This window comes from Panthera leo, chromosome E2 (assembly GCF_018350215.1).
Source record: "Panthera leo isolate Ple1 chromosome E2, P.leo_Ple1_pat1.1, whole genome shotgun sequence".
In the NCBI taxonomy this organism is placed as follows: Eukaryota; Metazoa; Chordata; class Mammalia; order Carnivora; family Felidae; genus Panthera; species Panthera leo.
The window spans coordinates 35,136,971-35,162,772 of record NC_056693.1 but is presented as its reverse complement, the minus strand read 5'-3'; the positions used below and the strand labels follow the sequence as shown (position 1 = coordinate 35,162,772).

At 39.9% G+C, this 25,802-nt stretch overlaps 1 protein-coding gene and 1 non-coding gene across 9 annotated transcripts in view; both read left to right on the top strand.

Moving 5' to 3' along the window:
* CNOT1 (CCR4-NOT transcription complex subunit 1) overlaps nucleotides 1-25,802 on the top strand; it is a 101,663-nt gene that overhangs the window by 13,866 nt on the left and 61,995 nt on the right. For all 8 annotated transcript variants that reach the window (XM_042919770.1, XM_042919774.1, XM_042919771.1 and 5 more), the window contains exon 2: nucleotides 12,401-12,676. In XM_042919770.1, coding sequence (XP_042775704.1) covers nucleotides 12,575-12,676 — 102 coding nt within the window. In that variant the 5' untranslated portion in view covers nucleotides 12,401-12,574. The remainder of the gene's footprint in view (nucleotides 1-12,400; nucleotides 12,677-25,802) is intronic.
* Nucleotides 5,031-5,137, top strand: LOC122209265. The gene has a single exon (XR_006197537.1). It is a non-coding gene; the product is annotated as a U6 spliceosomal RNA (small nuclear RNA).

The following is a 25,802-nucleotide window of genomic DNA, read 5'->3' as shown; positions in this document are numbered from 1 at the left end:
GGACTTGGTATTAAAACACTTATTTAGACTCTTAATGATTTTGAAGGTGCAATACAAGGATTTTTGTTCATTTTTAAATCCTCTTACCTCTACTGCCCAATTCTTTAAAGTTCTGTTAAATACTGTCTTTAAAATTCTATTAGCAGTTGACATTTAAACTATTCTTCAGCTATAAACTTGGGATAATACCTTCCTCAAAGAGTTACCAGGTTTAAATAAACTAATATACATAAAATGCTTAGAACAATTCTGTTTAAGTGTTGTGATTGTACTGGGATAAGTTATCCTATTTTGTACATAGTAATTATATTTAAGAATTTAATAAGTAAACCATTTTGGATGAATGGATTGGAACTGTGTACTATAAATCTAGAATCTCTGCCTCTTGGAGGAGTATTAAAGATTGTTGTGGCCTTTTGCCTCATTGCATCTGAGAGAGCAAAATGGGTCACCAACAGCTGTACTGGAGCCATCTGAGGAAATTTGGCCAGGGGTCTCATTCTTGCTGCATTTTTGGAACCAGCAGGGTCTGACCCAGAAATGCACTCTCAGTATGTGCTGCCAGTATTTCCGTCAGTCCGTGAAGGATATAGGCTTCATTAAGTTACATTAAGTGAACTTCCTTGAATGGGTCATCCAAGATACCTCCCTTAACTGCAGATACCCAGGATACCTACCTTAATGCAACTCATTGTACATAAAATAAAAACACTTCAATTAAAAATAAGTAGGGGCACATGGGTGGCTCAGTCAGTTGAGCTTTGACTCATGATTTTGGCTCAGGTCATGAGCCCAGGGTTGTGGGATGGCATCCCACGTTGAGCTCTGTGCTGAGCTTAAAGGCTGCTTGAGATTCCCTCTCTCCCCCTTTCTGCCCCTCCCCTTGTGTGTGTGCTTACTCTCTAAAATAAAAAAAAAAATTTTAATTTAAAAAATAAATTGGGATGAGTATTTTGAGTCAGTGATTTTGTTGGTTATAAAGTCCTAATAGAAAATAATGAGCTCTCCCTTTTAAGGAAACCAAGGGGGAAAGTGGGGCATCTGGGAAAATTGGTATTGGTTGTTTCTGAATGCTAGAATAAGATACCTTCCCCGATTTATATGGGTCATTAGGAGTTTGCAACATTGGCCAGTATGGTAACCACTATCCACATGAGGCTATTTAAATTTATACTAAGATTAATTAAAATTAGATAAAATTAGGGGTGCCTGGGTGAGTCAGACAGTTAAGCATCTGACTCTTGGTTTCAGTTCAGGTCATGGTCTCATGGTTTTGTGAGTTCAAGCCCTGCGCTGGGCTCTGTACTAACAGCGTGGAGCCTGCTTGGGATTCTCTCTCCTCCCTCTGCCCCTCCCCCACTCATGTTGTCTCTGTCTCTCTTTAATTTTATGTTTAATTTTTTAAAATTTACATCCAAATTAATTAGCATATAGTGAAACAGTGATTTCAGTAGATTCCTTAATGCCCCTTACCCATTTAGCCCATCCCCCCTCCTACAACCCCTGCACTAACCCTCAGTTTGTTCTCCATATTTAAGAGTCTCTTATGTTTTGTCCCCCTCCCTGTTTTTATATTATTTTTACTTCCCTTCCCTTATGTTCATCTGTTTTGTATCCTAAAGTCCTCATATGAATGAAGTCATATGATATTTGTCTTTCTCTGACTAATTTCACTTAGCATAATACCCTCTTGTTCCATCCACATAGTTGCAAATGGCAAGATTTCATTCTTTTTGATTGCCGAGTAATACTCCATTGTATATATATACCACATCTTTATCCATTCATCCATCGATGGACATTTGGGCTCTTTCCATACTTTGGCTGTTGTTGATAGTGGCTTCTTTTTTTTTTTTTTTTTTTTAATTTTTTTTTTTTAACGTTTTATTTATTTTTGAGACAGAGAGAGACAGAGCATGAACGGGGGAGGGGCGCAGAGAGAGGGAGACACAGAATCGGAAGCAGGCTCCAGGCTCTGAGCCATCAGCCCAGAGCCCGATGGGGGCTCGAACTCACGGACCGCGAGATCGTGACCTGAGCCGAAGTCGGACACTTAACCGACTGAGCCACCCAGGCGCCCCAGTGGCTTCTTTTTTTAATGTTTGTTTTTGAGAAAGACAGAGCGTGAATGGGGGAGGGGCAGAGAGAGAGGGAGGCACAATTTGAAGCAGGCTTCAGACTCCATGGTGTCCAGTACAGAGCCTGACATAGGGCTTGAACCCACAAACCCTGAGATTTTTGACCTGAGCGGGAGTCAGACCCTTAACCCACTGAGCCACCCAGATGCCCCAGGCCTATTTGGCTTCTTAAAGTACCTGTTGATATTTAATCCTAGAGCAAGTTAGGTCATACTACCAAGATTGCTAGCATCAGTCAGTGCAGTGGGAGACCAAATTGCCTTTACAGAGATGTCTTTGGCCGAACTGGTAGAAGTTGAGGGGAGAAAAAGGAATAGATGTGAAGGGCTTTCCTTGTCACTTAGTAGAGATTGCATTAAAGTTTGGTAAACTTTCTAAAAACGTTTCCCAAAGCTATTAGTAAGTTTAGTGGTTCTCAACTTTTAAAATGCATAAGAATCGCCTGCAGAGTATGTTTAAAATACAATGTTGTTCTGTATTCTTTTTATTTTTTTAATGTTTATTTTATTTTTGAGAGAGACACACAGAATCCAAAGCAGGCTCCAGCCTCCTAGCTGTCAGCACAGAGTCTGATGTGGGGCTCAAACCCACAAACTGTGAGATGATGACCTGAGCCGGTAACTCACTAAGCCACTCAGGTGCCCCTGTACTCTTTCCTTGAGGATTTTGATTATCTTGATGTAGGGTGGTGCTTAGGAGTCAGCGGTTTTTTATTTCTTTTTTAACGTTTATTTATTTTTGAGACAGAGACAGAGCATGAACGGGGGAGGGTCAGAGAGAGGGAGACACAGAATCTGAAACAGGCTCCAGGCTCTGAGCTGTCAGCACAGAGCCCGACGCAGGGCTTGAACTCACGGACCGCGAGATCATGACCTGAGCCGAAGTCGGCGGCTTAACCGTTTGAGCCACCCAGGCGCCCCTATTTCTTTTTTCAATATTTATTTTTGAGAGAGAGAGAGACCAACCGAGCACGAGCGGGGGAGGGGCAGAGAGAGAGGGAGACCCAGATCTGAAGCAGGCTCCAGGCTGTGAGCTGTCAGCACAGAGCCTGATGCAGGGCTCAAACTCAAGAGCCATGAGATCATGGGGTGCCTGGGTGGCTCAGTTGGTTAAGTGTCCAACTTCAGCTCAGGTCATGATCCTGTGGTCCATGGGTTCAAGCCCTGCATCGGGCTCTGTTGCTGACAGCTCAGGTCCTGGAGCCTGCTTCAGATTCTGTGTGTGTCTCTCTCTCTCTCTGCTCCTTCCCCACTCACGCTGTTTCTGTCTCTCAAAGTTGAATAAATGTTTAAAAAAAAAAAAAAAGGCCATGAGATTGTGACCTGAGCTGAAATCAAGAGTTGGACACTTAACTAACTGAGCCACCCAGGTGCCTCAGGGGTGTGTGTGTGTGTGTGTGTGTGTGTGTGTGTGTGTGTGTGTGTGTTTTAAGTAATCTCTACACCCAATGTGGGTCTGGAACACGTAACCCCAAGATCAAAAGTCATACGTTCTTCTGACTAAGACATCCAGGTGCCCTTCATCTGCCAGTTCTTATGCACATTTTTTTTTTCCATAATTGTTTTAGTGTAAAAATCTGTATTTATTCCATTAAGCCCCTTGTGGTATATATATAGCACCTAAGCTATGTCCATGGCATAAAGTTAGGCTCAAGTGTTTGAATTAATAAGAGTGCCATCTTTAGCAAATGAAGATATTTATAAAGTATATTGGAATAAACTGGAAGGAGATCATTTTGGACATTTTATATAATCCTCATAAGGAACGATAATAGTTTTTCCATTAAAAGTATTTTAGGGGCACTTGGGTGGCTCATTCAGTTAAATGTCTGACTCTTGATTTCAGTTTAGGTTATAATCTTAAGGTTCATCAGTTCGGGCCCAGAGTCGGGCTCTGTGCTGGCAGGGGGGGACCTGTTTGTGATTCTCTCTCCCTCTTTCTCTGCCCCTCCCTTGCTTGCTTGCTCTTTCTCTCAAAATAAATAAAGTTAAAAAAATATTTTCAAAGCTTAATGAATTTGAGCTTGTTTCTGCAATCAGATTTATGTTGGTGTTTATGCTTCAAAGCCTACATAACATTTGAATCTTCACATTATTGACAGTCACCGTCAAAGAGAGATCTCATTTGCGTGAATAAAGTTGATACATTTAAAAACATTTTTAGAGTCATTCAAAGATTTAGAATTATTAAAATTTTTTTTTTTTAATGTTTGTTTATTTTTGAGACAGAGAGAGACAGAGCATGAACGGGGGAGGGTCAGAGAGAGAGGGAGACACAGAATCTGAAGCAGGCTCCAGGCTCTGAGCTGTCAGCACAGAGCCTGACGCGGGGCTCGATCTCACGGACCGTGAGATCGTGACCTGAGCCGAAGTCGGATGCTTAACCGACTGAGCCACCCATGCGCCGCTATTTTTTTTTTTTTTAAAGAGTAACTTGGTTTTTTTGTTTTTTTTTTTTTTATAACAGTTTATTTATTTTGAGAGAGCACTGAACAGGGAAGCGGGGCGGGGGGGGGGGGGCAGAGAGAAAGAGAAAGAGAATCCCAAGTAGGCTCTGCACTGTCAGCGTGCAGCCTGAAGTGGGAGAGAGATCATGACCTGAGTCAAAATCAAGAGTCAGACACTTAACTGACTGAGCCACCCAGGCACCCCATCATCCCCATTTAAAAAAAAAAAAAATATTTATTTTGAGAGAGAGAACAAGCCGGGGAGGGGCAGAGACAGAGGGGGACAGAGAATCTGAAGCGGGTTCTGTGGTGACAGCAGAAAGGTCAATGCAGGGCTTGAACTCATGAACCCTGAGATCACGACCTGAGCTGAAGTTGGATGCTTAACCTGACTCAGCCACCCAGGTGCCGTATCATCACCCCCAGTTTTATTAAAAATTTCACCTGTGCTTCCTACAGCAGCACATACACTAGACTTGATACGATACAGAGAAGATTAACACGGCCCCTGCACGAGGATGACACACAAATTCATGCAGTGTTCCTTATTTTTTCTATCATGTCTCAAAGTAAAGTCTTTAAGAAAGAAAAGAAAATCACATGTACAGAGAAATTAATAGTACAGTGAACAGCCAGTAACTTCTTCCTAGATTCAGCAATTAACATCTTACCATAATTATTTTCTCTGTTCATATATATATATTTTTATTGGAGTACAGTTGACACACCGTTACATCAGTTTCAGGTGCACAACATAGTGATTTGACAACACCATATGTTATTCTGTGCTCACCACAAGTGTTGCTACCATCTGTCATTATACAACATTATTGCCATACCACTGACTATATTCTCTATGATATACCTTTCATTTTTGTGATTTATTCTGTAACTGGAATCCTGTACATCCACTCCCCTTCACCCATTTTTCCCATCTCTATTCATATATTTATACTGAACTGTTTTATCTCAAATACTTGAGCATGCATCTCCTGCAAATTAAGACATTCTTGCATAGCCAAAGTACACCTAAAATTATTAAGTACTTTTATAATATCCAATTAATTAAAAAACTTTGCCTCAATATCTTTTATTTATTTAAAATTTTTAAACATTTATTTATTATTGAGAAACAGAGACAGAGTATGAACATGGGAGGGGCAGAGAGAAGGGGAGACACAGAATCTGAAGCAGGCTCCAGGCTCCAGGCTCTGAGTTGTCAGCACAGAGCCTGACGTGGGCTCGAAACCATGAGATCATGACCTGAGCTGAAGTCAGACGCTTAGCCGACTGAGCCACCCAGGTGCCCCTGCCTCAATATCTTGTATAAGTTTTTGTTTTGTTTTTTTATTTTATTTTTTAAATTTTGCACACGAGAGAGCACACTCACACAGTGGGGGAAGGGGAGAGGGAGGGGTGGGTGAGAATCTTAAACAGGTTCCATGCGCAGGTCTCCATCTCACAACCCTGGGATCAGGACCTGAACCAAAATCAAGATTTGGACACTGAACTAACTGAGCTATCCAGGTGCCTCTTATTAATATTTTGAGGAATTTTCATACTGTTCTCCATAGTGGTGGAATCACTTTACAATCCCACCAGCAGTTCACAAGAGTTCCCTTTTCTCCATATCCTCTCCAGCACTTATCTCTTCTTGTCGCTAGCTGTTCTTAATGGTGTGAGATGATATTTTATTCTGATTTTGATATGCTTTTCTCTGATGAGTAGTGATGTTGAGCCACCTTTGCAGATACCTGTTCGCTATTTTGATGTCATCCTTGGGAAAATGTTCACTTCCTCTGCTTATTTTTTAATTGGATCGTTTGTACTTTTTTAATATCTTTACTGAGTTGTTTGAATTTTTATTTTTGAAGTTTATTTTGAGAGAGAGAGAGAAAGAGAATGCACAGCTGATAAGGGGCAGAGGGAAGGAGAGACAATCCCAAACAGGCTCTAAGCCATCAGCACAGAGCGTAGGGCAGAGATCAAACTTGGAAACTGTGAGATCGGGACCTGAGCCTAGATCAAGAGTTGGAAGGAATCCCAACCAACTGAGTTACTCAGGTGTCCCTGTATGAGATCTTATGTTAACCCTTTATCTGGTACATGTTTTGCAAATGTTCTCTCTAATTTTGTAGGTTGCCTTTTCATTTTGTTGTTTGTTTTGTTGTGCAGAAGCTTTTAATTTTGATGTCGCATTTGTTGATTCTTTTTCTTTTGTTGTTTGTGCTTTTTGGTGTGATATCCAAAAACATCATTGCCAAGATCAGCACTGAAGAGCTTATTTTGTATGTTTTCTTTGTGGTATCAGGTCTTCTGTTTAAGTCTTTAATCCATTTTGAGTTAATTTTTGTGAGTGTGTAAGATAGAGGTCCACTTCCATTTTTTTGCATGTAGCTTTCCAGTTTTCCCAGCAGCATTTGTTGAAGAGACTGTCCTTTCCCCATTGGTTGTTCTTGTCCCCCTTATCAGATATTAGTAAGCTGTATATACAAGGGTTTAGTTCTAGGCTCTCTGTTCTTTTCATCTTTGTGTCTATTTTTATGCTATACTGTTCTAATTACTGTAGGTTTGTAGTATAGTTGAAAATCAAGAACTGTGATGCCTCTGGTTTTTTTGTTCTTTCTCATGATTGTTTGGCTCTTGAGGGTCTTTTATGGTTCCATACCAATTTTAGGACTTTTTTTTTTTTTTTTTTTTCCTATTTATGTGAAAAATGCCATTGGGACTTTCATAGGGTTTGTGTTGAGTCTAGGTGGCTTTGGGTGGCATGGGCAGTCTAAGAGTATTAACTCTTCTAATCCATGAACACAGTGTCCTTCCACTTGTTTGTGTCATCTTTAATTTTTTTTTCAACACTGTCTTGTAGTTTCCATTGTATACTCTAGGGCCTTCATTAAACTCCATTAGGAAATGATGATTTTTAAAAAGCGCTTCTTCTGATAATTCCATTTGAAATATAGTATTTCAGGCCTTTAAGCTTTTTTTTTTTAAGTTTGCCTATTTTATTGATTTTTTTTGTTTTAAATGTTTATTTATTTTTGAGAGAAAGACAGAGCATGAGCAGTGGAGGGGCAGAGAGAGAGAGATAGAGGGAGACACAATCTGATACAGGCTCCAGGCTGTGAGCTTTCAGCGCAGAGCCTAACTCAGGGCTCGAACTCAGGAATGGTGAGATCGTAACCTAGGCCAAAGTTGGACGCTTAATCTACTGAGCCATCCAGGTGCCCCACGGCCTTTAAACTTTTATGTTTACCACATTTTTTTGCACTGAATTTGGATTCCTGTTATTTGCTTTGCCCAATAATGTAAAAATAGTTTAAACTTTTTTATTAAAATGTTTTTAATGTTTATCTTCAAGAGGGAGGGAGAGAGATAGAGAGAGGGACACTGTGAGTGGAGGAGGGAGGAGGGGCAGAGAGAGAGGGAGACACAGAATCTGAAGCAAGCTCCAGGCTCAACAGGCTGTCCGCACAGAGCCCGATATGGGGCTTGAACCCATTAACTGTGAGATCATGACCTGAACCAAAGTAGGACACTTAACTGACTGAGCTATCCAGGCACCCTGTAAACTTTAAAAAAAAAAAAAAAAAAATGTTTATTTACTTATTTTAGAGAGAGAGTGAGTGAGTGAGTGGGGGAAAGTCAGAGAAAAGAGGGAGACATAGAATCCCAAGCAGGCTTTGCACCATCAGCGCAGATCCTGACGTGGGGCTTGAATCCATGAACTGGGAGATCATGACCTGAGCTGAAGTCAACTAACTGAGCCACCCAGGTACCCAAAGTTTAAACTTTTTAATGAAATACTCTTGCTAACAGTAAACATGAGTCAAATTTCTTTGATTTCTTTTGGTCCTAAAAAATAGGGGTACTTTGGTGGTTCAGTTGGTTGAGTGTTCAACTCTTGGTTTTGGCTCAGGTTATGATCCCAGGGTTGTGGGATAGAGCCCTGCGTCAGGCTCTGTGCTGAGCATGGACCCAACTTAAGATACTTGCCTCTCCCCCCACCCCTTCAAATAAGAAATAATACACACATACCCACACACCACTCTGCATTGTCCATCAAGGATGTACAGCATCTGTGTTCAGTAATTATTTGAAATAATTTGTTTTCATTGTGTCTTATGTAATCAGTTTGACACTCAGGTTTATTTCTGTTTGTATTTGGTTGTGTTTTTTCCTCAGGAAAATTTTTTTTTAATGTTTATTTATTTTTGAGAGAGAGAGAGAGTGAGAGCAGGGGAGGGACAGAGAGGAGGAGACACAGAAGCAGGCTCCAGGCTCCGAGCTGTCAGCACTGAGTCGCGGAGTGGGTCTTGAACTCACAAACTGAAATTGTGACCTAAGCTGAAGTCGGATGCTTAACCAGACTGAGGCGCCCCTGATTGTAGTTTTTTTCTTAATTAAATTTCAAACGTGGAAGATAATCACGTGATTCAAAAGTCAAAAACGTACAAAAAGGTATACTTGCTGAGTTTTCAGTCTGATTTGTATGCCTTCTACCCTTTTCTCACTCCTTATGGGTAACCATTTTGATTAGTTTGTGGCTTATCTTTCCTGTATATTTTTTGCAAAAAGCCAACTCTATATATGTCCACATATTAGAAGCAAAAAGTAGCATATATAGAAATAACAGTTTATTTTCTTATTAAAAAAATTTTTTTTAATGTTTATTACTATTATTTTGTGTGTGAGAAAGACAGTGCGAGTGGGGTAGAGGCAGAGAGAGGGAGAGACAGAATCTGAAGCGGGCTCTAAGCTGCCAGCACAGAGCCTGACATGGGGCTCAAACTCACAAACCTGATCATGACCTGAGCTGAAGTCAGATGCCTAACTGACTGAGCCACCCAGGTGCCCCTAGAAATCAGAGTTTAAAGGCTAGAATACTATATACATTGTCCAAGATATTTATTCGGTCACCAACTCCTAGCCATTCCTTTGCTATGACAGCTATTGCTGCACTGAATAATACTGTACATGTTGTATGTATGAAGGTCTGTAGATTTCTAGAAGGACTCTTTATTTAGGACTTAAACTTTTTTTTTTTAAGAGAGTGAGAGCGAGCGCACAAACTGGGGAGGGGCAGAGGGGAGAGACAGAATCCCAAGCAGCTTCCCGTGCTGTCAGCACAGAGACTGATGCAGGACCTGAACTCATGAACTGTGAGATCATGACTTGAGCCCAGACCAAGAGTTGGACGCTTAACTGACTGTGCCACCTAGGCACCCCTCGGGGTCTCTTTGTAAATGGAATTTTAAGTGAAATCCTGTCTGTAACCACTATGGTTAAGGCCTTATTTTCTCTGCATTCTCTGCACATAGGAACGTAGATGTCTTTATTTAAAAGATGCAATCTTGCTGTTCATAGTTCCGAAGCTTTTCACTCAGTGTCATGGGTATTCTTTTATGTTAACACTTAGAAGATTAACTGTAATCCACAGTGCTTGGTATTCCTTAGATTGGATGCACAAGAAACAATTTGTAGTGTTCAAGGAGGAGGAGTCAGCAAAAGAGACTGAGAAGGAGAGACGAGTGAAAGTACATTTTAGAAACAAAGTAATGTTTGGAGGGACGGGTCAGGTTTTTTTTCTTTTTTTTTTTTTTTAAAGATTTTTGCCAGCTAGGGTGATCACATGTCTTGGTTTACACCTGTTGTCTGGTTTAACTGGTTACACCCTTTACTTTCAGAAGTGTTTTGGTTTGGTTAATAAATTATGCTGTCATTCTAATCTAAGGGCTTGGAATCGGTCATAAATGCATTAACTTGTTCATATAATGAAGATTGGGTTTTTGAAACTTGGATTACACCAGTGTTTTATTGTATAGCAGTCTTTAGATGTTAACGTGAAAAAGTTGTACCCTTTACCATGAGGCTTTTATCAGAAGAGATGGTGTAGTCAAAGTACCAAAACCTCAGTTTTATTAGAGGAATTCTGAGAAGGTCATTCAGTATTTGTTTTGCTGTACCATATCATAAGTAAAATAAAATTTGTGCTGTCCCATGGGTAAAATAATAACTGAAACAGGCTGGGGTGCCTGGGTGGCTCAGTCACTTAGACGTCCAGCTCTTGATTTCAACTCAGGCCATGATCTCACACTTGACGAGATCAAGCCCTGTGTGGTGCTCTGTTGACAGCACTTAGCCTGCTTGGGATTTTCTCTCTCCTTTTCTCTCTGCCCCTCCCCTGCTCTCTGTCTCTGTAAATAAATAAACATTAAAACACTTAAAAAAAAAAACAGGCTGCCATAGTATCTGTTCTGTGGTAAAGTTATTCTGTTCCTTTGTATCAGCCTTTTAAAAAAAATGTTTATTATTTTGAGAGGGAGGAAGAGAGCACACAAGTAGGGGAGGGGCTGAGAGAGAGGAAGAGAGAGAATCCCAAACAGGCTCTGGGCTGTTAGGGTGGAGCCCAATGTGGGGCACCATGTGGGGCTTGAACTCACCAACTGAAGTGAATGGTGAGATCATGACCTGAGCCGAAATCAAGAGTTGGACGCTTAACAGACTGAGCCACCCAGCGCCCCTAATCTTTGTGAATTCTCTATATCTTACCTGGTGAGTTCTGATTGTAATGAAATTATGAGCCGATTTTATAGAACATGAAGCTTTGCATAAGTTCAGCTCCTTGTATTGAAAGATTTTTGTATTTCAGCAGCAGTACTTGGTGAATGCTTAAGAAGAATGTGTGGGGGCAGCTGGGTGGTTCAGTCAGTTAAGTGTCTTGACTCTTGATTTTGCCTCAGGTCAAAATCTCAGTTTGAGATAGAGCTCTGTGTTGGGCTCTGTGCTGCCAGTGTGGAGCATGCTCAGAATTCTCTCTCCCTCTCTCCCTCCCCTGCTTGCACACTCTCTTTCAAAATAAATATTAAAAGAAGCTTATGTGTTTTTTGTTTTTTGTTTTTGTCATACAGAATAGTTCCTCTGACTCAGCTTGTGGTTGGAATTAAACTGATAAGCATCCTGTGATTTTAGCTATCCTGCTGCTTTGGGCTTTCCTTTCTAAATTTTCCTAATAAAATTTTCAACACTGTGAGAAGGAATTTGGGTTATGGAGTCCTTATTTGCCTTTAAGACAACCATTCAAATACCTAAAACATAGATCCTAAGGTACAACTTTAAGACCAAACCATCTGATTCTGTAGCAGTCTATAAGGAGTAAAGTTAATAAATGGGGTCTTGTAAATAGGTTGTAGATAGTGTGGGAAGAGAGACTGAAAATGTCAGATGAGTGTTCCTTTCCATCTATCCTAATTTTAAGTACGCTCCTGCTGTTCCTAAGGGTATAGTATAAATAATCATTTTGAAGTAGATAAAATAGAAATCTCAGATATTATAGGTTGTCTCGCTAAACAAACTTTTGGGGGGGGGGGGTTTCTTTTTCTATTGGCCCTAAGTTTCAAACTTGGCATTGTCTATAAATAGTGTTTGAGACATTTTAATTTTGTTTTTCCTAAGTCCTTAGTGGTATTTCAGGTATTAAGATGGAGCGATGATGGTTGTTTAACTCCTTTTTCCCTAAAAATAAAAACTAATTTGGGGGCACCTGTGGGTGGCTCAGTCGGTTAAGCGTCCAACTTTGGGTCATGATCTCAGGTCATGATCTCACCGTTTGTGGGTTTGAGCCCCGCGTCGGGCTCTGTGCTGGCAGCTCAGAGCCTGGAGCCTGCTTTGGATTCTGTGTCTCCCTCTCTCTCTCTGCCCCTCCCCTGCTCACACTCTGTCTGTCTCTGTCTCTCAAAAATAAATAAATGTAAAAAACAAAAAAACTATTTGAAAATCTGAAGTGTTTTCTTTTTTTTTTTTTTTTATAACACAGGTGCCATGTTTCAGAACAGAGTAATACCCCTGGTAAAGAAGAACTGAAGACACTGCACAGACATCAGATATAGGCTAATTACAAAGAAAGCATTAACCTGCCTCTGAGGTGACTAAAGGGGAATAATGGTGATTTTGCGCCGGGCTCGGCCGCCTGCTTCCGCCCCAACCAGCAATGAATCTTGACTCGCTCTCGCTGGCCTTGTCTCAAATCAGCTACCTGGTGGACAATTTAACCAAGAAAAACTACCGAGCCAGCCAGCAGGAAATACAGCATGTAAGTAAACTTAGAAAACAAGTACCAGTAAAGGAATGAGTATGTAGTGGAAAGAAGGTTCTCCGCAGCTTTAATACATAAAAGAGATTTATCCCAGTCCTTTTTTTGAGGAGTCACAGATTTTAATTTTTCTATACAACTTATGAAATATTTTGGCCTACTCCCCATCTTTTCTAGCTACAGTTTGAAATTGAGGTATACTTTACAAAATGTAAAACTCACCCTTTTAAAATGTGCCATTTGGTAGTTTCCAGTAATTCACAAAATTACTTAATTATCACCATCTTTGAAAATATCTTCTTCATCTTTGAAAGAAATGCTTGACACTGTGAGCAGTTGCTCTTCCATTTCCTCCTCTCTCCAGCCGCTGGCAAGCACTAATCTTTCTGCTTTTATGGATTTGCCTTTCTGGACATTTCATATAAATGCAGTCTTACCAGATGTGGCCTTTTGTGTCTGCCTTCTTTCACTTATCACAGTACTTTCAAGTTTCATCCATGTTGGAGCCAGTGTCAGTACTTCATTCCTTTTTATGAATAATAATAATACTGTGTTAATATTATTTATAATAATGAACAATAGTCAATTCTATGAATAGTCCTCATTTTGTTCATCCATCCATCGAATATATTTAAATTTGTTTCCATTTTGTGGCTTTTGAGTAGTGTTGGCTTTCAGTTTTTGGGTGGATATTTGTTTCTAATTTTTTTGTAAGTTTATATATTTTGAGAGAGAGAGAGAGAGAGAGACAGCGTGAGTCTGGAAGGGTCAGGATGAGAGGAGAGGAGAGAGAGAATCCCAAGCAGGCTCTGCGCTGTCAGCTTGGAGGATGATGTGGGGCCCGAACTCCTGAAACCATGAGATCATGACCTGAGCCGAAACCAAGAGTTGGATGCTTAACTGACTGAACCATCCAGGTGCCCCTGTTTTAAATATTTAGTATATACTAAATAATGGAATTTCTAGGTCATGTGGTAACTCTAAATATCTGAAGAACTGCCAGACTATTTTCTAGAGCACTGGACCACTTTTCAGTTCTACAAGCAATGTAGAAGGGTTCCAATTTTCCCTCCTCTTTACTAACACTATTCCCATTATAGGGAGTGTAAACAGGTATCTCATTTTGGTAATATAGATGATGTCGAACATCTTTCATGTGCTTATTTGTGTATCTTTGGAGAAATGTCATTTCAAATTCTTTGCCCCTCTCCCCCCCGCCCAGGTTTTGCCTTTGACCACCGATTTTAAAAAGCTATTGTTTTCAAGTACAGGTTTGACTTCTAGAGCATTTCATTCAATCTTTTTGAAAGTTATATAGTATACCTTTGTTTCAATGATGGTACCCCCTTCACATCAATAAATCAAATGGCACTATACTTAGAATTGTATATATTGTTAAAATAAAACATACTAGTTGTGTGACAATAGGTAACTTCTCTGAACCTTATTTTCCTCACCTGCAAAATAAGAATAAAAATAAAATCTGCCTGACATCCTTGTTAGGATTAAATGCAATAAGTGGAGCACCTAATATGGTTCCTGTCGTAAGCATTATTTTTAAAAATGCTAATTCTCCTCTGCATAATAAATTACAGTTATTATATAAGTTAAGTAGTACACTAGTACAAGTTTGTAAATGAAGTAGGTGCCTAATTATTTGAGCTAAATCTAAGAATTAAGAGTTGGATGTGGAAACTTTTTTCTCTTTTGTTTTTGGAGTGTGTGTGTAGAAATTGTGGTTTGTTTGTTTTTAAAGTAGATTAATATAAGGGCACCTGTGTGGCTCAGTCAGTTAAACGTCCGACTTTAGCTCAGGTCATGATCTTGTGGTCCGTGGGTTCAAGCTCCGTGTTGGGCTCTGTGCCGACAACTCAGAGCTTGGAGCCTGCTTCAGATTCTGTGTCTCCCTCTTCTCTGCCCCTTCCACACTCTGTCTCCCTCTCAAAAATAAATAAACATCAAAAAAAAGTGAAAAAGAAAATAGTAAAATACTTCTCATCCTTTTTTATATGGTGGTGTATGATAGTGTTCTACATCTTGGTTTTTTTTTTTTAATTTACCAGTCTCTTTTAGAAATTATTTCTTAATCCAAACATGAAAAGTTTCTTCATCCTTTTAAAAGGCTGTATAGGAAACCATCGTATTGATGAATTGTAATTTATTTCACTATTGAGGTACATATAGGTTTGGTGTGTGTGTGTGTGTGTGTGTGTGTGTGTGTGTGTGTATCCATCCTATCGACAATGCTGTTATAAGATTGTTTTTTACGTGTGTGTTAGTTGATTTGTAGGATAAATTCTTAGAAATTCAAGCTTGGGCAACTCTTCTACTTAGTTTTGTTTTTTTTTCCCCTTTCAATTTTTTTTATGTTTATTTATTTTTGAGACAGAAACAGAGCCTGAGTGGAGGAGGGGCAGAGAGAGAGGGAGACACAGAATCTGAAGCAGGCTCCAGGCTCTGAGCTTTCAGCACAGAGCTTGACACAGGGCTCAAACCCACGAACCATGAGATCATGACCTGAACCGAAGTCGGACGCTTAACCGACTGAACCACCCAGGCACCCCTTCTACTTAGTTTTCTAATGGAAAGCTCAGTTCTTGGAATTACTCCGTTCCTATTTGCTTTTTTTTCTTTTCATGTAGTATTTCAGTGTATGTAGTACATTGAAATACCAGCACATTTGTATGCTTACAGGACTTAATGCATTTGATGCTACTTTGATGAATTAACGGTGCTTAAGTTCATTTTTCTAATACCTTCACAGGTCCTTCTAGTACAGAACAAAATTCAAGCTTCTCAGTCTGAGTTTCAGGACCCTTTATGTCATTCTAAATCCTGAAATTCTCATCTTTGAAGAATCCAATCTAATAACACTTCGTCAGTGAAGACTTAACCCCTTTTTTCCTTTATTTGGATTAATTCTTTAGGATAAATTCTGAAAGCTGTGCTGGTCTGTGACCTAAGAATTTGATGGAACTACTATTTAAGCATCTGCTGTGTACCATGTGTTATTTATTTTTTTAGTCATTTTTTAAAAGTTTACTTAGAGAAAGCTCCAATGGGAGAAGGGCATAGAGGAGAGATTCTCTTGTGATTTGATGTGGGGCTCGAACTCACAAACTGTAAGATCATGACTTGAGCTGAAGTCGGATACTAGATTGAGCCACCCAGGTGTCCCTAGTCAACTTTTTATTGAAGTAATATGTATATACAGAGCGGTTCACAAATCATAAATATGCAGATGAGGGGTGCCTGGATGGCTTAGCCGGTTAAGGGTCCCGCTCTTGATAACGGCCCAGGTCAAGATCTCATGGTTAGTGAGATCGAGCCAAGCATCTGAGATTGAGCCCTGTGTTGTGCTCTGCACTGACCGTGTGGAGCCTGCTTGAGATTCTCTCTCTGCCGCTCCCCTGCTTGCACACTCTCTCTCGTAATAAATAAACTTAAGAAAAAAAAAAGACACAGGGGTACCTCAGTGGCTAAGTTGGTTAAGCATCTAGCTTTGGCTCAGAGCGTGATTTCAAGGTTTTTGAGTTCAGGCCTCGCATTGGCCTTGCACTAGTGGTGTGAAGCCTCCTTGTGATTCTCTCTGTCTCTTTCTCTCTCTGTCCCTTCCCCACTGGTGTACTCTCTCAAAATAAGTAAATTTAAATTTTTTAAAAAATTAAAGAAAAGTAGACGAATATTCATAAAATGAATATAAATCTGCATAACCATGCAGATCAAGAAAAATGGTAACATCTCAGAAGCCTCTTTTTAAGGTACTGAACATATCATTTATGACCCAGCAGTTCACTTCTATGTATACAATAAAACAAACTCAAGTGCATGTTCATCAAAAAACATGTATTGCAATAGCCATGCTGGAAATAACCCAATCGTCTATCAGTAGCAGTGAGATTATTACGTGAAACAACATTGATCTTACGGTGTTGTGTTAAAAATGGTAAGCATTATGTCAGTTCACTCGTTGTTTGTGCATACTCCGTTCTGTTACCATTTCTTCCTAGCAACTGTTCAAACACTTGTAATGGTGCAGGTATTATTTTTGATGTGATTTTATGTCAGTTTTCACCTTCTCCTCATAGTCATGCAGGGTAGGTATTACTCTCTTTACACGGAGTTTCAAAGACATTATTATTTTGCCCACTGGTACTTTCCCTGAAAAGGGTGGCAAATGTGATTTGAATCCACAACATTCCTATGATGGATCTCATTCTGCATGGAAGACAAAGAAGTAGGAGATAATTAGACTGGATTGGAAGGTCTTCTAGTTCAAAGTTTGGCTGTCCCAGACAGCCCCTACTCTAAAATATCTTTCACTGTGTTCTCAGTGTGACCTTTGTAAAATGTATAGCTGTGGTCTCTTTGTTGTTTTAAAATCCTTAGTCTGTCTCTGTCCTATCCAGTTAGAAACTCAGACTCCTAGGCTTGGCCTGTGTTGCTCTTCTCTGGAAGCACGTAAGAGGTAGTTTGGAATGCAAGTTACTTACAAGGTTTCTACACCTGTAGTGGAGGGAGACCAATTGGAAACAGAATTGGGCAGAAGGAGAACTGTGGTGGAAATGTTGGCAAACTGTGTGGGAAGTTTGGGAACAGATCTCAAAGTTGTCCCACGGTGTGCCCAGATGGCCAGACCTTTATATCCCTTATGTTATCTCTTAATATATGAGAGCTAACCTTAGGCAGAGCTGTCCCATGCAGCCGAGACAAACTCTGAGGGACCTGACTGCCAGCGTGAGTGCAACTTCCTTGAAGTAGGGAATCTGATGGTGCAGTGTGTCACTTCACCCCAGCAAGGCTCTGCCTGAACTGGTCAGCTTAATACTATACTATAATTGGTTTGATTATCTTGCCTACTCTCAAGACCTTGAGTTGTGGAACTATTCTCTAGTTTTTATCTTTATACCTATAAATGCAATCGGGATGAAAGAAGGAATAAATTATTTAGTGATTGGTTTTTTTAAGAAGATTAGATTATTTTTTAAAATTCATTTTATTGGAGCGTCTGGGTGGCTCAGTTGGTTAAGTGTCCGACTTTGGCTCAGCTCATGATCTCACGGTTTGTGGGTTTGAGCCCCATGTCAGGCTCTGTGTTGATAGCTCAGAGCCTGGATCCTGCTTTGGATTGTGTCTCCCTCTCTTTCTGCCCCTTACCCACTCACACTCTGTCTCTCTGTCTTTAAAAAGTTAATTTAAAAAATTAAAAAAACAAAATTCATTTTATTTATTTTTTTAAGTTTATGTATTTTGAGAGAGAGACAGCAGGAGTGGGGGAAGGGCGGAGAGAGAGAGAGGGAGACGGAGGATCCCAAGCAGGCTCTGTGATGCCAGCGCAGAGTCCGACAGAATTCACCCAACTTTGAGATCTTGACCTGAGCCTAAAACAAGAGGCTGAAACTCATCCAACTGACCCACCCAGGTGCTCCTCCTCCTTTGTTTGTTTGTTTATTTTGAGAGAGAGACAGTGCAAGTGGGGATATTTTCTCTTTTCTTTTTTCTCTTTTCTTTTCTTTTCTTTTCTTTTCTTTTCTTTTCTTTTCTTTTCTTTTGAGAGAGGGAGCAGTGGGGGTGGGCAGAGAGGAAGAATCTTAAGCAGGCTCCATGTCCATCGTGGAGCCAGACATGGGGCTCAGTCTCCTGACGGTGAGATCATGACCTGAACAGAAATCAAGAGTTGGACAGTCAGCCGACTGAGCCACCCTGGTGCCCCTTAAAAGATTGTGGGGCTCAAACTCACAACCTTGAGATCAGGAGTCGCAGGCTCCACCAGAATGAGCCAGCTAGGTGCCCCACTAATTAATTTTGAAGATAAATGTTAGAATGGTTGGCCTAATGACTGAGGTTTTCACAATGTCTACAAATTTTTCTCAGACAAGTAAATTTTGTGTCTTCAATAGTATTTTTGCAGGGAGTGCCTCTCTCCCTCTGCCCCTTCCCTGCTTGCGTACGCTCTCTCAAAATTGATAAACTTAAATAGTATCTTTACAGACAGCCTCCTTCTGTTATTTCAGAATGATTAGTAATTTAGAACTGATGTGGAAGCAGCATTCTAATTTTTGGTTCTTGATTGCTTTTGGTGATTGGTAAAGGCTTATTGTATTCTTGGATGCTTAGTATATTTTACACTTGCTGTGTTGTGGCTTAGTCTGAGCAGCCTTAATAGCTTGACTAGGATTGTTTTCCCTTTGTTGTTTCTCCTGGGGACAAGCGGATAAAGGATTGTTCATTGAATTTATTAGATATATGGGTTCACTAGATGTGTAAACTAACTAGTACTACCATTTTATAGATGAGAAAACAGGATTGGAGTTTGTCTCATCAGTCAGGATGTATGATATTCTTTAAAGATTAACCCTTGTAGTTCTTTCCTTTAAATTCATCATTGTTGGGACGCGTGGGTGGCTTAGTTGGTTAAGGTTGGACTCTTGGTCCTGATTTCACACTTCATGAAATCGAACCCCATGTTGGGCTCTGTGCTGACTATGTGGGGCCTGCTTGGGATTCCATCTCCCCCTCCCTCTCTACCACTGCCCTGCTTGTGTGCTCTCTCTCTCAAAAACAAACAAAAAACCATAAAGGTAATCATTGTCGTTATGTGAAAGAAATTATATAAGTAAAATAGAAAAAAATACACTAATTTTTTTAAATTCTCAGCTTAACGTTTCTGAATATTTCACTTTTGTTTTTGGGTTAAAAATACTGATGCTATAAAAATATTTTATGCCTTCGGGTGCCTGGCTGACTCAGTTGGGGAACATGTGATTCTTGATCTTGGGGTTGTGAGTTTGAGCCCCATGTGGGGTGTAGAGATTATATAAGTAAAAATTTAAAAAAAGTATTTTGTATCGTGTTCTTTAAGATCTAGAGTTTCTGTAAATATAATTTAAAAATTGTATTAAAATTTCAAGTTTATTTTTAATATGTGATATAAAATAGATTTTAAAATTTATTAAGTGAATGAAACTTACACCAAGAGTTTTATTAAAGATAATCTCAAGCGCAAGAGTAGAACAGTATAATATAATCTTCCCAAATCTATCATCCTTATTTTAAGTCATGACTAATCTTGTTTCAGGCTTTTTTTTTTTTTTTTTTTTTTTAATTTATTTTGAGAGAGAGAGAGAGAGAGAGCACACGTGGGGGAGGAGCAGAAAGAGAGGGAGAGCGAGGACCCCAAGCAGGCTTCTCACTGTCAGTCCAGAGCCTGACGAGGTGATAGGTGCCACGAACTGTGGCATCATGCATGACCTGAGCTGAAATCAAGAGTTGGACACCCTACCAACTGAGCCACCTAGGCGCCCCCATTCTTCGGTTTTAAAACTTGTCTCATACATAATTTTATTTATATATTAATTTAAACCAAACCATAATGCCACTGTCATATCTTTAAAAAAAAAAAAGCATAATAATTTCTAAATGTAATATCCAGTTAACACTCAAATTTCCTGTTTGCCTCTTCTAAAAAATCTCATATAACACGTGGGTTTGAATTAGGATCCAATAAAATAAACATTTGTTCAATTGGCCCTCATTAAAGATCTTTTAAAATCTTTGGTTTTCCGGGGTGCCTGGGTGGCTTAGTCAGTTAAACATCAACTTTGGCTCAGGTCATGATCTCACAGTTCCTGAACCCACAGCATTGGGCTCTCTATTGTCAGCACAGAGCCTGCTTCGGATTCTCTGTCCCCCTCCCCACTTCTTAAATAAATAAAAACTTTAAATCAGATTGTCTTATAGCTACCCAGTGTGAGTTTTGCTGATTATAGCTCCAGGGTGATGTTTAACATGTTCTTTTGTCTCTTGTATTTCCTGTAAATCAGTAAATTTAGAAGCTTAACAGATTAGGTTTTTTCTTCCCTTAAAACAGTTTTAAAGGTAGTAGTATATACTTTTCATCAGGAGGTTTGCAGTGTCTGGTTGCCTCTATTTTTGTGATTTTTAGTAGACTTTGTTCATTGATTAGATTCATTTGTTCAGGATTGCAAAATGATGGTACTCTTGTTATGCATTCTTGAAATAGTTCTGTAAAAAGAAACTTGCTGTTACCAACTCTATGGTTATCTGAGGTACAGTTTATAAAAGAAGGGCAAGATTAATGTTTGATTCTGTGTTTATTTGCAAGTTTTCAAAGTGACTCGTTTCCTGGCTTTTGAACATGACTGTGAATATGAGTTTAAAAAAAAATTTTTTTTAATGTTTGTTTATTTTTGAAAGACAGAGTCAGAGCACAGGCAGGGCATGAACACAGAGAGAGGGAGACACAGAATCTAAAGCAGGCTCTAGTCTCCGAGCTGTCAGCACAGAGCCTGATGTGGGGCTCAAACTCAAGAACTGCAAGATCATGACCCAAGCCGAAGTTGGACGTGTAACCAACTGAGCCATCCAGGCACCCCAAATAGGAGGGTTTTTTTAGCATTCTTAAGAACTCTTTTTTATTTGGGGGGTGGGGGTGGGGGGAGGAAGAGCGTGCAAGCGCATGTGAGTACGGGAGAGGGGAGGAGGGAGAGAATCCCAAGCAGGCTCTTTGCTGAGTGCAGAGTCCCAACGTGGGGCTTGATCTCACTACACTGGGATCATGACTTGAGCCGAAGTTGTATGCTCAACTAACTAAGCCACCCAGGCACCCCAGGAGCTCATATATTTTTAACTTTTGATGTATATGTTTTAGTATTAAAAATTTTTTTATTAACATTTTTTAAATTTATTTTTGAGAGACAGAGCACGAGTGGGGGAGGGGCAGAGAGAGGGAGACCCAGAATCCGAAGCAGGCTCCATGCTTCAATCTGTCAGCACAGAGTCCAGTGCAAGCAGCTGATGGTTGCTGAAGGTTGAGGTGGCTGTAGCAATTTCTTAACATTGATTGACTCTTCCTTTCATGGATGATTTCTCTGTAGCATGTGATGCTGTTTGGTAATATTTAATTTGCAGTAGAATGTGTTTCAAAATTGTGGAGTCAGTCCTCTCAAGCCCTGCCTGCCACTGCTTTACTAAGTTGGTAAGTTGATAGTTGATAAACAAACTTCGTTGTCATTCCAACAATCTTCACAGCATCTTCACCAGGAGTAAATTCCATCTCAAGTAACCACTTTGCTCATTTAAAAGAATCAACTCTTCATCTGTTAAAGTTTTTTTTTCTTAGAGAGAGAGTGAGAGAGCGAGCGAGCGAGCTGGGGAAGGGCAGAGGGGGAGAGAATCTTTTTTTTTTTTTTTTTAAATGTTTTTTTAAATCTTTGTTTATTGAGAGAGAGAGAGACAGTGCAGGCAGGGGAGGGACAGAGAGAAGGAGGGAGACACAGAATCTGAAGCAGGCTACAGACTCTGAGCTGTCAGCATAGAGCCTGACACAGGGCTCGAACCCACGAACAGTGAGATCATGACCTGAGCTGAAATCAAGAGTTGAACACCTAACTGACTGAGCCACCCAGCCGCCCCTCATCTGTTAAAATTTTATCATGAGATTACAGTAATTCAGTTACATCTTCAGGCCGCACTTCCAGTTCTGGTTCTTGTGCTGTTTCTAGCACATCTGTAGTTACTTCTTCCACTGAAGTCTTGAACCCCTTAAAGTCATCTCCACGGACTGGAATCAACTTCTGTAACTCTTGTTACTTTTGATATTTTGACCTTTTCCCCATGATCACGAATGCTCTTCTTGGATGGCATCTAGAATGCTAATTCCCTTCCAGAAGGTTTTCAGTTTACTTTGCCCAGATCCATCATCAAGGATTATCATTATCTGTGGTGGCTGTAGCTTAACAAAATGTACTTCTTAAATAGTAAGACTTGAAAATCTGAAGGACTTCTGGGGCACTTGGCTGGCTCGGTCAGTTAAGCATTGGACTTCGGCTCAGGCCATGAACTTGCTTTCGTGAGTTTGAGCCCTGCATCAGGCTCTGTGCTGACAGCTCAGAGCCTGGAGCCTGTTTGGATTCTGTGTCTCCCTCTTTCTCTGCCCTTCCCCTGCTCGCACTCTGTCTGTCTCTCTCTCAAAAATAAAGATTAAAAAAAAAAAAAAAGTCTAATAAAGGACTCTTTGATCCGTGGGGCTGCGGAATGGATGTTGTGTTAGCAGACCTGAAAACAACAATAATCTCCTTGTGTATCTCCACCAGAGCTCTTGGGTGACCAGGTGCATTGTCAGTGATCAGTAATCTTTTGAAAGGAGTCTTTCTTTCTGAACATTAGGTCTCAACAGTGGTTTTAAAATACTCAGCAAATCATGTTGTAAACAGATGTACTGTCCTGTAGGCTTTGTTCCATTTTTAGAGCACAGGAGGGTCAATTTAGCATAATTTGTAAGGACCCTAGGAGTTTTGGAATGGTCAGTGAGCATTGGGTTCACCTTAAAAGTCGCCTGCTGCATTTGGCCTTAACAAGAGAGTCATCTTGTCTTTTGAAGCTTTGAAGTCAGGCATTGACTTCTCTCTAGCTGTGGAAGTCCTAAATGGCGTTTTCTTCTTCTTTTTAATGTTTGTTTATTTTTGAGAGAGAGATGGAGGGAGGGAGGGAAAACACAAGTGGGGGAGGGTCAGAGAGAGAGGGAGACACAGAATCCGAAGCAGGCTCCAGGCTCTGAGCTGTCAGCACAGAGCCCGACACGGGACTCAAACCCATGGACGGCGAGAACATGACGGCAAGATCATGACATGAGCTAAAGTCAGGACATTTCACCAACTGAGCCACCATGTGTCCCTGGCGTTTTCTTCTAATATTCTGTTTCATCTACATTGAAAAGTCTTTTGCTTACTGTAGCTGCCTTCGTTATCTGGCCAGATCTTCTGGATGACTTGCTGCAGCTTCTACATCAGCCTTTGCTTCACCTTGTGCTTTTATATTAGGGAGATGGCTTCTTTCCTTAAACTCCATGAACCAACCTCTGCTAACTTACCGCTTTTTTTCTGCAGCTTCCTCGCCTCTCTCAGGCTTTATAGAATTGAAGAAAAGTTGGGGCCTTGATCTGAATTAGGCTTTGGTTTAAGGGAATATTATGGCTGGTTTGATCTTCTGTCCAGGCCATGACAACTTCTTCTTTACCAGCAAGAAGATTCTTCTGCTTTCTTATCATTCATGTGTTCACTGGAGTAACACTTGTAATGTCCTACGAGAAACTTCCTTTTTTAGTATTTACAACTTGGCTAACTTACACACAAGAGGACTGGCTTTTGGCCTGTTTGGACTTTGAATGTGCCTTCCTTAACTAACCTTAATCGTATCTATCTTTTGATTTCAAGTGAGATATGTTTGACTCTTCCTTTCATTTGAACACTTAGGAGGACATTGTAGGATTATTAATTGGTCTAATTTCAATATTGTTTTATCTCAGGTAACAGGAGGGAAAGAAGGTGGGGGAGCAGCTGGTTGCTGTAGTAGTCAGAACACATACATTTGTTATGTTTGCTGCCTTCTATGGATGTAGTGCTTGGTGCCCCCAAACAATTACAGTAGTAACATCACTGATCACAGATCATCATAAGAAATATAATAATGGGAAAATTTGAAATATTGTGAGAATTACCAAAATGTGACACAGAAACAAGAATGAGCAAATGTTATTGGAAAAATAGCTTTGATACACAGTTGCAATAAACCTTCAATCTGAAAAACAAAAAAATATATCTTAAAATTGCTGTAGTGCAATAAAATAAAGTATGCCTATGTATCTTAGTAGAGATGTACCATCAAATTAACATTTTAAAGTTATTTAGAATAGTTCTTGATATAGTTACACCACCAACTGGGTATAGTATTGGATTCATTGTTTTCATATTACTTTCAATATTTAAGGAATATCTTTTACTTAATTAAAGTTTGCTTGGTAATGATGTAAAGTTTTTGTTCCCAAAGTTAAATATGTAAAACAACTTTTATTTAAAGAGCAATTTAATCTTACTAGAAATATATTATATATTGAAATGGATTCAGTTCTTGCTGCCTGTCCTTTTACTACAGTTTCTACATTCCCCCCAAATCTTCTATTTTCATTCATTTCTGTTTTGGCTGTAGATCATGGTCAGATTTGTTTCATTTAGAACTTGGGTGCTATTAATGGAGTTCTTTCATGCTTGAGAATGTTCTCATTTTTATTTAAAGTCCAATTATAACTAATATGAAATTATTTCTTTAAGTTTATTATTTATTTTGAGAGAGAGTGTAAGTGGGGGAGGAGCAGAGAGAGGAATGAGAGAATGCCAAGCAGGCTCTGCACACTCAGCACAGAGCCTGACTCAGGACTCGAACCCATGAACTGTGAGACCATGACCTGAGCCAAAATCAAGAGTTGGATGCTCAACCGACTGAGCCACTTAGGTGCCCCTAAATATGAGATTCTTGAGTCAAGATTACCCCTGGTTTTATAAATATTGCTCCCCATTATTTTTTCTGCAACATGTAATGCCAAAGGTTCCCCGTCTTTCCTTGTTTCTCTCCTTCCTCATGCATTTTATTTTAGATAACTAACTTTTCCTACCAATATCTACTCCTAACCTCAGTATCCCTGTGAATTTTCTTTTAGAGTTCATTAACTTTATGTATATGCTGTAGCATTGGTTATTCTGCATCAGCCTTTCTTGTGCTGTGGTATACCTTTCAGTCTTCCCATTCAGATCTTTATTTATTTCATGGATATTTTTGTTGCTTTCTTTGATTTTTTTTTTTTTTCCCATGTGGATTGTACTAGATTTTATGTGGATTGAAATAGATTGTTAGGTGATTACCTTTTCTGAAGGTTTTGCTTTTAAGACATTTTTGCTTTAAGACATAATTTGCTTTTAAGACATTTTTTTTTATCTATATATATTTTTATCTAAACATTTGTTTATTTTTGAGAGAGAGAGAGAGAGAGAGAGAGAGAGCATGAGCAGGGGAAGGGCAGAGAGAGAGAGGGAGAGACAGGTCCGAAGCATGCTCCAGGCTCTGAGCTGTCCGCACAGAGCCCTGGGCTCGAACTCATGAACCGTAAGATCGTGACCTGAGACTTTTGACCTGAGTCAAAAGTCGGATGCTTAGCTGACTGAGCCACCCAGGTGCCCTTGCTTGTTTTTAAATTTTTATTTTTATTTTTATTTTGAGGGAGAAAGAACAGGCAGGGGAGGGGCAGTGAGAGAGGAAAAGAGAGAATCCTAAG